This window comes from Triticum aestivum, chromosome 7B (genome assembly GCF_018294505.1).
Source record: "Triticum aestivum cultivar Chinese Spring chromosome 7B, IWGSC CS RefSeq v2.1, whole genome shotgun sequence".
Taxonomy (NCBI): domain Eukaryota; kingdom Viridiplantae; phylum Streptophyta; class Magnoliopsida; order Poales; family Poaceae; genus Triticum; species Triticum aestivum.
In genome coordinates this window covers 521,981,244-521,995,048 of record NC_057813.1, presented here as the reverse complement: position 1 = coordinate 521,995,048, position 13,805 = coordinate 521,981,244, and the positions used below count along the sequence as shown (strand labels likewise).

Genomic DNA, 13,805 nt, shown 5'->3' with positions numbered 1-13,805 from the left:
AGATGCACTCTCCTTCCCCTTGTTGCTAGTTTCTCCATAGATAGATCTTGGTGACACGTAGGAAAATTTTGAATTTCTGCTATGTTCCCCAATAGTTTATATCATATTGCATGAGTTTATCCCTCTACATCATATCATCTTTCTTAATGCGTTACTCCGTTCTTATGAACTTAATACTCTAGATGCATGCTGGATAGCGGTCGATGTGTGGAGTAATAGTAGTAGATGCAGGTAGGAGTCGATCTACTTGTTTTGGATGTGATGCCTATATACATGATCATGCCTAGATAACGTCATAATTATTCGCTTTTCTATCAATTGCTTGACAGTAATTTGTTCACCCACCGTAATACTTATGCTCTCGAGAGAAGCCTCTAGTGAAACCTATGGCCCCCGGGTCTATCTCTTATCATATTTGCTTTCAATCTACTTTTATTTGCATCTTTACTTTTCTTGCATCTATATCATAAAATACCAAAAATATATTTATCTTATCATACTATCTCTATCAGATCTCACTTTCACAAGTGGCCGTGAAGGGATTGACAACCCCTTTTGCGTTGGTTGCGAGTTCTCAGTTTGTTTGTGTAGGTGCGTGGGACTTTTGAGGAGCCTCCTACTGGATTGATACCTTGGTTCTCAAAAACTGAGGGAAATACTTACGCTACACTTGCTGCATCACCCTCTCCTCTTCGGGGAAAACCAAAGCTAGCTCAAGACGTAGCAGGCTCCTTTATAAAGGGGGAAGAATATCAGGCGTCCCCAGACGTGGTCGTTCGGGACTTGCCTAGAAACACGGGGTCATGCCAACAGGCACGGTTGGATTACCCATACCCGTATTGATGAGAATCCCGTAGTAAGGGGGACACGATCTCTGCTCTAACAGGACGTGCCAAGGAAACCGTCTCGTGGTGTGTGCAGTAGCAAGTTGTAAAAACGGTTCGAATAAAAACCGAACCGCGGCGTGATGTCACTTTTCAAAGAATTGTCAGCAGATTAGATTCATGGATTATTATTCTCTCTACGGTGGTATATGGAATTTATCTTACAGAGCCGGACATGGTCCTTGTGTTCGGAATTAATTTCGGAGTATTCGGAGGTGGAACCCGCCTCGCAATGACGAAGACAATCTACGCTCCGGACTCATCGTCATTGAAGCCTGGTTCACGGGCTATTGAGGGAGTCCTGGATAAGGGGGTATCCGGACAGCCGGACTATATACTTTGGCCGGACTGTTGGACTATGAAGATACAAGATAGAAGACTTCGTCCCGTCTCCGGATGGGACTCTCTTTGGCGTGGAAGGCAAGCTTGGCGATTCGGATGTAGATCTCCTTCTCTGTAAACCGACTTTGTGTAACCCTAGCCCTCTCCGGTGTCTATATAAACCGGAGGGTTTAGTCCATAGGACACAACAACAACAATCATACCATAGGCTAGCTTCTAGGGTTTGGCCTCTCTGATCTCGTGGTAGATCAACTCTTGTAATAATCATATCATCAAGATCAATCAAGCAGGCAGTAGGGTATTACCTCCATCGAGAGGGCCCGAACCTGGGTAAACATCGTGTCCCCAGCCTCCTGTTACCATTAGCCTTAGACGCATGGTCCGAGACCCCCTACCCGAGATCCATCGGTTTTGACACCGATAGGGGGCACCCCATAAAAACACAAGTTGAGAATTGTTTTAGCCGTGTGCGGTGCCCCCCTCCACAGTTACACACCTGGGTCATATCGTCGTAGTGCTTAGGCGAAGCCCTGCGCCAGTAACTTTGTCATCACCGTCACCACGCCGCCGTGCTGACGAAACTCTCCCTCGACCTCAGCTGGATCTAGAGTTCGTGGGACGCCACCGAGCTGAACGTGTGCAGATCGCAGAGGTGTCGTACCTTCGGTGCTAGGATCGGTCGGATCGTGAAGACATACGACTACATCAACCATGTTCTAGTAACGCTTCCGCTTTCGGTCTACGAGGGTACGTGGACACACTCTCCCCTCTCGTTGCTATGCATCTCCTAGATAGATCTTGCGTGATCGTAAGATTTTTTTTTGAAATTACCGCATTCCCCAACATGCATTACTCTGTTTCTCCATGAACTTAATACACTAGATGCATGTTGGATAGCAGTCGATGTTGGAGTAATAGAGTAGATGCAGGCAGGAGTCGTTCTACTAATCTTTGACGTGATGCCTATATATTGATCATTGCCTTGAATATCATCATAATTATTCGATCTTCTATCAATTGCCCAACATTTAGTTGTTTACCTGTTGTATGCTATTTTCTCAAGAGAAACCACTAGTGAAATCTACGGCCGCTGGGTTTATTCTTTATCATATTTGCCTTGAGATCTATTTTTATTTGCTTTTGTTTTCAGATTTATATTTTCAAAAACCCAAAAATATCTTGCTGCATTTTTTTGCTATTTACTAGGTAATTGCTCATGCATTGCAGCGGGAGCGTACATACTTTCATGTCTCAACACCAATTGTGTAACACATAATTTTGTGATCCTTGTGCACATCATTGTCTATCTTTTTACTATTAAACCAACTTTTCTTCTTTGATATTTTTTACTTGTATAAATCAATTTCTTATTAGTCTGTCCACTATCTCCTCCGTACAAATAATGAGAGTAATTATGCACTTGCAATGCATGTCTTCATCTTGGGTAATCTACTAATCTAAATTAAACACATATTGTTGCCGCTAGATGAACACTTCACATAGTACATTACATCCAAATACATATTACCTATACATACTTCATTTCTCTAACAACTTCAAGGATATTTTGTTCAACTTAACTGAAGTGACATTACACATCTTGAATAATACGAAGTAAATAAAATATATAGAAAGGAGGATCAAACAAAACATGCATAACAACATCCAAATTTAGAAATAGCAACTATTGTATTAAGGAATTGCAAGGATACATGAATCCAATAATCCATAGTTATTCAATCTATCCAAACTATTAGCCACCTTGCAATCCAATGCTTATGCCTTGGGAACCAATTTAACAACCATTTTCTTGTTTTAATGTCACTAATGAAATTGTTATAGCTTGAGCATTCATCAGTTTGGCACAACTTTGCTAGGTTTAATCATATGAATATATTGTTTTCATAAGATATGAAAATGCCCAAAGAAAGGATTGAACAAGCTTTAAGAGCAAAAGAAATCTACCAACAATCATCCAACTAATGAAATTGCCAATCTTAGATCCAGTCTAGAGGATGTTTGATAGTCTGGATGCATCATGAAGTAAATAACTACTTTGAGCACCCACCTGATCATGCCAAAGCGAATGAACGACGGCTTAATCTTTATAGAACTATAATATGTATACATATCACAAGCTCATACCTTTCAAGTCTGAGAAAATAGTGCAGGAAATATACGATGTGCATTTTTTCAGGGCAGTTTAATTCCATATCAGCTTTAATTCTTGTACTTCATCTCATTAGAAAAATATATAGCTATTAGCACAATGAGTGAAGTCTGTCGTGCTGGTGTTCAAGAGGATCATGCAAGAGGCAGATTAGTGGAACACTATATGTTTTTGAGATTAAGTTTTTGTACATCTGATTCTACTTTGTTTCGGCACTAATATCTTCACTAATATATGATTGAAAGTGTCATATACACTGAGAAAATGTGTTCCATTTCATTCTCGTGTGGGAGTGCTCAACTCTCTTCCGGAAGTGTTGCATGCTCCAGAATATGTGGTGACATTATTACAGGAAGCAGATACAATGAACAATGTTGCTCAGTTAGTTTATGTAATCTGTATAAAAAACCTAGAAAAAGCCATGTGAACATGAGTGCCTTTGCTTATATGGGGGCATATAGACAATAAAATCATGCTCTTCAGAAGTTAGGAGAGGCACATGAGTACTGAATTCTCACTTTCTGCATCCGCGCACTGATGGAAGACCCCCGGATGTTACAAGGTAGCAACCTGGCCCACTGTATAACACCGTCTTGTCCAAAGCGACATCTGCGGATCCCCAAGCCGTGCCTTCTTTATAGATGACACCCCATTGAATTCCTACAATTAAAAGATCATAGTGTTAGACGAAACACAACCGCATTCTACAGAGCAGTAGCACCAGCTCCATCTGGGACCATAGCTGTTGCTTTCATTGCTAGACGCACTCCCTGGCTCACCTCCTCCCGACGATGAGCTCGTAGGCGCACGCCCTCCACAACCCGATTCGCCTCCTCATCTCCATGCATGTATGGTGGCGGACGCCACCAGCACAGCCATGGTGTCACATGCTCTTCTTTGGTGGGGCTGAAGGAGCAGTGGTCGCGGCCCCTGTTGCTAGGCAATGCTCCCTTGAACATCCGTAGTAGCCACCTCGCCATCTGATATAGGTACACCGAGCGTATCAGGCTGTTGTCGATCTGCTTCGAGAGTACCCCGGATGCCGAGCTCCTAGCCAAGCCACCTGTTGTGCGTTGGTCACTTGTGGCATGAAGCGGCAATCGGACTTGATCCCAATGCATGGCCCAAATGTCCTGGTCCTCAGCACATTGTTGCTCGCTAAGTAGGGAGGATGGAAGCAGGGAGGAGGGATTAGGGGAAGGAGAGCCAGTGATTTCTGTGGCAATTAAGGAGATAGACGAGAGGGCTACGGGAAAGATTGATTACTGGGGAAACAAATTGATATGGGAGCAAACATGCCTAAATTGATGAGGTGAGGGCGAGGGGCACGTTGGAAGGGGAGGTGGACGGAAGAGGTAAGACGTAAGAGGGTAAACCGAACCTTACAGTTCTTTTAGGTAGTAGAGATTTTATTTCGCGTTTTTTCGATATCTATTTATCCAATCTACACAAATTTGATCCCGCCAACTTGACTATTTCTGGTTGCGTTGCCCATAGAGGGATTGACAACCCCTCATAAGTGTCAGGTTGCAAGTATTTGTTCTTTGTGTGCAGATACCATTTACATAGTGTTGCTTGGTTCTCCTACTGAATTGATACCTTGATTTCATAACTGAGGGAAATACCTACCGTAGTTGTGTTGCATCATCCCTTCCTCTTTGGGGAAATACCGATGTAGTTCATGCGACATCACATGCCGGACGGGACGGCCCGACAACGTCCCCCGCACTGCGATGGAGGGCGAAGGGGGACGACACGTCACTTTGTGAACTGCCTCAGCTGCTGCCGCCCTGATATAGACAGAAGCAGCGCGAAGCAATGCAGAGAAAGGCCGCATCGACGTCTCTCTCGTCGCCATTTGAGCAGGAGCCAATGCGGTCGTCCACCATTGATCAGATTGGGAAGAGGATATGAAGGATTGGAAAGAGGATAGAACGGATTGAGAAGAGGAGAGGACAGAAAGAGTGGGGTGGACTGAGGTCTAGAGCTCATTGGAGGGGATATACGTGAGGTCGGGGTGGGCCAGACTGACGTGACGGACGCGCACGACGCATCCAGACTGCCACATATCCGTTTCATATTTGAGGTGGATATGATGGGCACCGGATAACCCGGTCGTTTTAGAACAGTTTAAGACGCCGAGGTGGGTCGGTTTTTTAAGTGAGCGCTCAGCCCACCCGGGCTTTTGAGACGGGCTCGAGGCCTCGCTATAGATTGCTCTAAGGCGTGGCGGCAAAGTAGCGACCATCGCCAACTCTTTCTATCTACTAGTAAGATGCCCGTGTATTGCACGGAACACCAAGATTGTTCCATGGCCTTCTAGATGTGGTGGGGAAGAGATAAAGCTGATTGTGAGAGACAAAGAGTTGTTTGTAAATATGAAAGAAAACAAGTGTGGACATCTTTTGTAAAACTGCATCAGTTTGCTTTGTATGCGTCAGATTTAGATACGACGGCTATTGGTGAAAGATGACAGACACATCATCATCAATAACTCAGGTTTTTATAGAGTATAAGATGATTATATGATTCCTGCGTACGTGTTTGCGCTGTGGAAAGGTACATCACAACAGGACGAGTGATCTGCAGGCGGATATCACTTTATTATCCAACTACTAGCATATCTCGACTATTTTCATATTTTCACAAAGATGGGGTTGAGCTCGCACTATGTGATGGAGATGTTCTGATGTAGTAGTTCCAGCAAAGATGAAAAATAATGCCAGACTATTTTAAGCACTAGAAGTACATCATATCTGATCCGATCTTTTATCTTGACCTCTTTCAACTAAAGGGAACAGTGAGTGCAATTGGGACGTGATATTTTATTCTTGACAGAACATCAGGAAGTGGGCAGGAGATCCATTTATATGTCTGATTTATGAGATAAACTAAACTGAAAACAATACATAGCATTATTGAAGGACGACCGTTCTAAACCCCTACAAGAGAGAACAGCTAGCTAAACTAGGTCAGAAGGGTCGTCTAATACATGAGACAACTCGATTTGTAATAAAGACCCACCATCAAAACAGCTTAAATGATCGCAATCATGTGCGGCGCTCATGCAACAGTATATGGGTATCTCCAACGATTATCCTTAAACCACTTATGTCATCCAACGTTGTACCTCATCCGTCCGCGGATCGATCCGAATGTCCGTATAACCGTAAACTAAAGGCAAACTTAGATGGCTTTACGGGAGTCCGGACACCAACCACGTAGGACTCTGCCACCCCCGCCCAACCGAAATCTCTCACTCCGTCCCCTTTTCTTTCACTCCACTCCTGCTCCCCCTACCTTTCATCCGAACCCTCGTCGTCTGACGCCGTCACTGTACCTCTTCGGTCGTCGCCCAGACATCCTCGGACGTCCGCAGACCCCACCCACATGCTTGCGCGCCTTGAACTACGCTAGTGTCCACCCAGGAATCCCTTGTAGACATATACCCTCCGCACCCCTGTTGATGTCGTCCATGACTGACACCACGCCTGGCAAGTGTTGGGTCAAATGACATTGAGTTTTTTAACTTCTTGTTGTTCTCTAGAGAATCACGCACGATAGTGGGGCACTCGGCGATCGAGGATGAGTTGTTGTGCGATGCGTGGTTGGCCGTTTATGAGGACTTTTTAGGAATGAACGAGGACCCAAACTTTCGGCACGCGCTCTACGACATGCACGTCATCCTTGAACGCAGTGTGAAGTCGCTAATGCATCGGTGGTACACCATCTACGACTCTGTCATGAAGTTTTAGGTGTGATTCACCGAGTGCAGATAAGGTGGCCATTGGGTTCGTCAACCATGGAGATCATAAGTGTTGCTTTCTATTACGCTATATGTTGGTTAATTTATTTATTCAATCGATGTTGATCTACACGTTTTATAGCTGGCATGTGTTGCCATGATGTACTACAGGACTGAGGCCATCTCATGCATTTTTGGATGAAGCTTAAGAACAGTTTGTGTGAGACGACATGTGCTGGTTCTAACTCTAGTATGGTTGATTTGGATTAGATGATTTCGAAAAACTTGTTGAACATTCGGTTATCTCGTTGAATTTGAACTATTGTTGTACTAGAGATATTTGCATGCTATTTATGGAAGAATTGTGCTATTTTCTATAATTACTTTGAGTGTCGTGGGCTTGTTTTACTTAAACGGACGAAATATCGTCTATTTTATGTAAATTATGTCCGAACTTTGCTGAATTTCATCGAGTTTGATGAAATTTGTTCGGATTGTTGAAATTCAGTTTGAAATTTATGCAGGTATGGTTGGATGGCCAACTCTCGCAACACTGTCAGTGGACTGGTCCCTACCATCCGCGGACATATACAGTGCCCGGTTCAAGATGCCCTTACACATGATAGCGCAAAGGGTAGTAGTGGAGCGTGATTCCTGTTGTTTTTGCAACTAGCGCACGCACGCTCAACCTTGGGCTTGGTTTCTTCTTTTCTCATTCGCGCATACATTTGCATTCTTATTTCTTTCCAACGGTTTTGAGAACCATCGTTTCACCGGTTTTTTCTGCGGTGGTTTTTGCTGGTTTTTTCCATTTGTTTTTTTATTCTTTTTTTTTAGTTTTCTATTTTCTTTTTTGTTTGTGTTTAAAAAATCTAAATGGCAAACCTTTTAAATTCTTGAACATTTCTTCAAAGTTCGTGAATTGTTTTTCAAATTGGCAGACTTTATTCAAATAAATAAACCTTTTAATTCGTGAAAAAAATCAAACTCATGAATTTGTTTGAGTTCATGAAATTTTTTTTAATTCATGAACTTTTTACAAATTATAAAAAATTTCAAGATAATGATTTTTTAAAATTTAAAAGTCTTAAGTAAAAAAGTTTAAAAAAATGACGAGTAGTATTTTGTGCCATGTTTTCCCAAATCCATGTACGCTTTCTAAATCCATGAAGGTCATGGATTTAGAAAGCGTACATGGATTTGGAAAGGTTCGCAGATTTTAAAAAATCACTAATTTGGAAAAGGTTCACTCGTTCTAAAAAAGGTTGATGAATTTGGAAGAAGTTCAAGCATTTTAAAAACTGTTCGTGAATTTATAAAAAAATGCTCAAAAACTTGAATATTATTCACCCATCTTAAAAATTACGTGAATAAAAAAATAAAAAATAAAGAGTGAACAATACCTGTCCTACAAAAACAATAATAAACAAAAAAGAACGCAAAACCAGACAAATGAACATTCTAGAACGTTCCCAAAACAAGAAAAAGTAAGCACTATTTACTGTGCTACATGGACCATTCTTATTTTTTTTAACACTGACGCAAACGCTAGTATATACTCGCATGCACTCACCCTACATGGTCCATCCGTTAGCGATCTGATTCTGTGCGATGAGCTAACTGTTTGGTCAAGAAAAAAATATAAATGACGCCTAAGGGGTGACGGTTGTGTGTGCCAGCTGACAGGTACAAGTAAATCCAGCACTCTAAAAGTAAAAAAAAAAAAGGCCGAATAGGGATTGCGGGCGCTCCCGTAGTGGAGCGTGTACCACTTGTGAATAATTTAAAAAAAAAACACTCCCTTTGTTTTTTATTTCCCTGCATATTAGTTTTTTCTGAAGTCAAACTTTACAACGTCAAATCAATACCACTAGATGCATCATTAAATATATTTTCACCTCAAATAATTATGTTGTTATAAATGTTCATATTATTTTCTATAAACTTGATCAAATTTAATAAAATTTGACTTTTGTCATAGTTAATAAATGGACTAAATAAAAATGGAGGGAATACTACCATGAAGTGTGAACGCGTAGTTTTGGGGTTTGAGCGATAGTGGTGGTATTTATGGCATTTAGTTTTTTTTGCTGAAATTTTGTATTGTACTAGTTGTTAGTATATTTTTATAAAGTTGATCAAACTTTGCAGTAATTAACTTGAAAAAAAATATTATTCACCTTATTTTCTAAGCACAAAAGAAATAAAGTTCGACATTAACTTTGTTTGATTGGCATATATAGATCGTTTGGTGCCACATATATATAAATATAAATTTCTTTTGATTTTAATAGAGGTTTGAACTGCAGGTGTATTATTTGAATTTCCAAAATTTAATGAAAATTCACTATAGCTTCCTAATATTATTGGAAGGCTAGGTACTACTCCCTCCGTCCCATAATATAAGAGTGTTTTTGACACTAGTGTAGTGTAAAAAAGCTTTTATATTATGAGACGGAGGGAGTAGTTTTCAAGATATTTTAATAAGAAAAAAAGTGCATCAATTTAACTGATCTTTAATCTACCAATTAGTTTACTTAGAGTTAATTTTGTGTGGGGAGTTTTATCCATCCAAAATTCATGAATTTTTTTCAGGAATATTTCTAATAACAGAGGAAGTTATGATAAATGTTCAGGGTTTTCGAAGGACATATAGTAGTACTAGAACATTTTTACATGGCTTAAATTTGCATCATTCTCAGATTAAAGAAATGATGCCTATGACATGATTATGCTGCACAATGAACTCATAATTACTACTCCCTCCGTTCCTAAATATAAGTCTCTCTAAAGATTCCACTAGATGAACTACATACGGAACAAAATGATAAATCTACACTTAAAATGCATCTATATACATCCGTATGTGGTTTACAGTAAAATCTTTACGAAGACTTATATTTAGGAACGGAGGGAGTAGTACTGTACTAATTTGGACTCCGGACTCGGCCTCATAGCTTCGCCTCCTCTTCTCACCCGAATCGACTGACCCGAATTCAAAAGTCGGGCAACTTAAAAGAAAAAAACGCGCGACAGAAAATCACAGAAGTAATAAGAGTCTCATTTCCCATCATCTCGTTGTTATTCAATCGATGGTTACAAAACTGCCAAAGCTTATCCCCTAACGACCAGATTCACCGCCACTATAATTCATCCTCTCGCTACGTGCCCACCACTGCCTAATGAAAGCCTACGTAATCAATCCCAAACAAAAAATCTCGCAATCTCCTAATCCTGATCCCACTACATCTTGCGCCTCCTGATAGCCAGAGGAGTCCGCACCCGGTGGTTCCCTGGCCCGTCGGACCAGACAATGGCGCCGAACCCGTACCCTCCGGCGCCCTTGGGCGCCGGCACGAAGGGGACCCTCGCCACGAAGCTCACCTGGAACTCCTTCTCCTCGCCGACGGCGCCGAATGCCAGCGTGGTCGGCGTCACCGTCACCTGCACCCCTTCCGGCTCTCTGACGACGGCGGCCGTGTACGTGCTCCTCGGCGCGCCCACGTTCCTGACCCTGCGCCGCACCGTCGTCAGGCCGGCGAGGTCCGGCAGCGTGATGGACGGGTAGTTGAGGTCCCGCACGGCGACGGGGACGGCCGGGCACGCGTAGCGCGTCTCGTTGAACCTGCCCATTGCCGTCACGTTGTACCCGAGCGCGCAGAAGAAGTTGAGGTAGTCGCGGTACGAGGCGTCGTAGACGAGGCCCGGGTCCAGCGCGCGGGCCGGGAAGACGTGGCCGGAGCCATAGCTGAAGGGCGTCGCCGGCTGCAGGAAGGGATTCAGGATTGGCCGCTGCTCCAGGTCCAGGTCCGTCGCTGCACCAGGCAACAACCCAATGAGTCTGATGAACAGCTCGTCGTGGCAGACACACAGCAGTTGATGCGACGTTTGAACTCACCGGTGGTCATGATGGCCGACTTGATGGCGGCGGGGCTCCAGTCGGGGTGGAGGGTCTTGACGAGGCCGGCGATGCCGGCGACGTGCGGGCACGACATGGACGTGCCGGACTGGATGGTGAAGTCGACGCGGCGCTGGTCCCAGGGCCGGTCCGAGGGCGACGCCATGCCGCTCCACGGCGCGATGATGGTCACTCCCGGCGCGGTGACGTCCGGCTGCCACCCCAGTGAAAGAATTCACATCAAGTTGTTGACTTGGATACAAAATGAAATGAGGCTGTGCTTATGATCGATATGCAAAATCAGGCCACCTTTAGGATCTCCGGGTTGAGGACGTTGGGCCCCACCGACGAGAAGGAGGCCATGACCGGCGCCGGCCTCGCGCCGACGATCGTCGTCGCCTTCGAGATGAATCCGGAAGGAGGAGACCTTGACACGAGCACAAATTAATCCGCTCAGTAACCCAGCAGAACTAGGGCTCACATTATTGTTACAGAGGTTCTTGATTTGATTTGACATTGCGATCGAGGAGTGGCTTACGGGGTGGACTTGATGTACGCCATGAGCGCGAGCCCGTCGGTGTAGTTGATGTGCAGGGCCGGGAGAACGTGCGCGTCGGCGATGACGTTGCTCCCGCCTTCCTCGTCGTTGACGAGGACCATCCCGACCCCTCCGGCTCGGCGCACGGCCTCGCCCTTCTCCATCCTGCGGACGCCTCCTCTCACGCAGCACACCACGATCTTTCCCGTCACCTTGGCCGCGTCCAGGGAATCCAGCATGCACACCTGACTGCAGCGCGCAAATGAGCTCAACCTCAAGACAAGACTGTTGCGATGATGGAGCTCGGACGTCAGTGAGGGTGCTTACGCGTCCTCGACCGTCCTGCCGCGGGCGATGGCGTCGGTGGCGATGATCAAAGGGTAGAAGCCTTTCCCCCGGAGCGACGTCTCCGACAGGCTCTGCCCTTCCACCCTGGTGCGGTTGAAGATGAGGTAGCCAGGGAAGGCCCTGTCGGTGGTGCTGGCGGCGACGGTGATCACCCACGGCGCGAGGTTGCTGACGGTGCCGAAGTCCGGGCCGTTGTTGGTGGCGGAGCAGACGACAGTGATGCCGGCCTTGGTGGCGTGGAGCGACCCGATGGCGACCGTGTCCTCGAAGAAGTCCCTCTGCTCGCCGCCCACGGACGCCGTGATGACGTGCACCCCGTCGGCGATGGCGGCCTCGAAGGCGGCCAGGATGTCGGCGTCGAAACACTCGACGTCGTTCACGGGCGGGTTGAAGCAGACGCGGTACGCCGCCACGCGCGCGCGCGGGGAACCGCCCCTTGCCGTGCCGTTGCCGTAGCCGTAGGCGGCGGCGCCCTTGACCTGGGAGCCGCCCGCCGTGGCCAGCGTGTGCGTGCCGTGGCCGACATCGTCCCGCGGCGTGTTCAGCCTATCGGGGGGCGGGTGGCCCGCCTCCATCGCGTACCCCTTGTTGAAGTAGCGCGCGCCGATGAGCTTGCTGCGCATACAAAATCAGAACAAGATACCGCAGCTGAAATAATAACTAATCCGTAGATGACGAGGCTACGTACCTGTTGCATTTGAACTTGGGGTCGTGCTGGTTCTGGCAGATCCCCTTCCAGGTATCCGGGATGGGCCCCATTTGGCCGTCGTTGAAGCTCAGGGACTCCGGCCACACGCCTGAGTCGAGGTTCCCGATGATGGTGTCCCTGCCGTACCTGGCCACCTCCCACGCCGACCACTGCGGGACAACGCCGGCCTTCTCGAGCCCCATGAACTCCCACGACCTCGTCGTCTGCATCCTCATGCCGCGGTTCGGGAACACCGACACCACGCCGGGCCGCTCTGAAACACATCGATATGCCGGGATCTGAATTTCTGTCCGGCGCGAATACACGACACAAACATTTACTATGCATGCAGGAAGATGACTGGCTCACTGGCGATCGCTGCGGCGACGGCGGGCTCGAGCTTGGCGGCGAAGCCGTTGATGTTCTTGGTGTAGGAGTAGAAGATGGCGTCGCGCGCCTTCTCCCGGCTGCACGCACGTGTCGATCGATCAGCCGTGACACACATTTGACAAATTGCATTTCATCCTACGTAAGTGCACGGCGCGCGCATGCATGGAGTGCACTTACTCGCCCAAGACGGAGCCGAGGAGGTCGTAGTGCGACTCGGTGGCCAACGTGGACGCCTCCTCCGTCGAGACGCCGGCGCGATGGGAGTGGGCGCCGAGGTACACGATGTACGACGAGGACGGCGGCGGCGGCTTCGTCCCGACGGCGAGCGCGCAGAGGAGGAAAGAGACTGCCAGTGGGAGGAGAAGCCGGCGTGTGGACTGAACGGCCGCTGCCGTGCCGGTCTCCATGGCCATGAGCACGTACGAGAGGGGCTGTCGATCGGTGCCCACGGACAGGAAGCTCGATCGGGGAGGAAGCTGGCTATAAAGGAGGGGAGAGGAGTGGAGGCGGTGTGAGTGAGGGGTTAAGGCAGGATGACTCTGTCTTTCTTGCCGCTCGTAATTCGCGTGGGCGGTTTCGGTTGATCTGCTAGATGGAGAGCGGTTACAGGGGAGACTGCCGCCATCGGTGTGCATGAAAGCACTGTAAATGGAGGCCCGCCTTTTATTTTTGGCGTGGTAAAACATACTCCTATACTGCGTAAAAATCAAAGATTACAATCCTGATGACATATAAATTCCATTTTAAGTTCGTAGCACAAATAGAAACCCGTTAACCAGATAGGTCTTGGACCGAGGCAACA

The 13,805-nt window shown here is 46.4% G+C and overlaps 1 protein-coding gene and 1 long non-coding RNA gene across 2 annotated transcripts; both read right to left on the bottom strand.

Annotated features, from left to right (window-relative positions):
- Positions 1-3,648: 3,648 nt before the first annotated feature.
- Positions 3,649-5,251, bottom strand: LOC123162498 (uncharacterized). The gene is made up of 2 exons (XR_006481321.1): positions 4,176-5,251; positions 3,649-4,056 (listed from the first exon to the last, which is right to left on the bottom strand). It is a non-coding gene; the product is annotated as an uncharacterized lncRNA (long non-coding RNA).
- Positions 5,252-10,181: 4,930 nt separating this feature from the next.
- Positions 10,182-13,496, bottom strand: LOC123163210 (subtilisin-like protease SBT5.3). The gene is made up of 8 exons (XM_044580954.1): positions 13,181-13,496; positions 12,983-13,080; positions 12,614-12,887; positions 11,905-12,540; positions 11,578-11,826; positions 11,349-11,466; positions 11,040-11,253; positions 10,182-10,956 (listed from the first exon to the last, which is right to left on the bottom strand). The coding sequence occupies exons 1-8, from the start codon at positions 13,414-13,416 to the stop codon at positions 10,385-10,387; spliced, it is 2,397 nt and encodes a 798-aa protein (XP_044436889.1). The 5' UTR covers positions 13,417-13,496; the 3' UTR covers positions 10,182-10,384.
- Between the last annotated feature and the right edge of the window lie 309 nt (positions 13,497-13,805).

Coding starts and splice junctions, on each gene's coding strand:
- LOC123163210 (XM_044580954.1), bottom strand. CDS start 13,416: ATGGCCATGGAGACCGGCACGGCAGCGGCCGTTCAGTCCACACGCCGG. Junction 12,888..12,982: donor CGTCGCCGCAGCGATCGCCA/GTGAGCCAGTCA, acceptor GATGTGTTTCAG/AGCGGCCCGGCGTGGTGTCG. Junction 11,827..11,904: donor GGCAGGACGGTCGAGGACGC/GTAAGCACCCTC, acceptor TGCGCGCTGCAG/TCAGGTGTGCATGCTGGATT.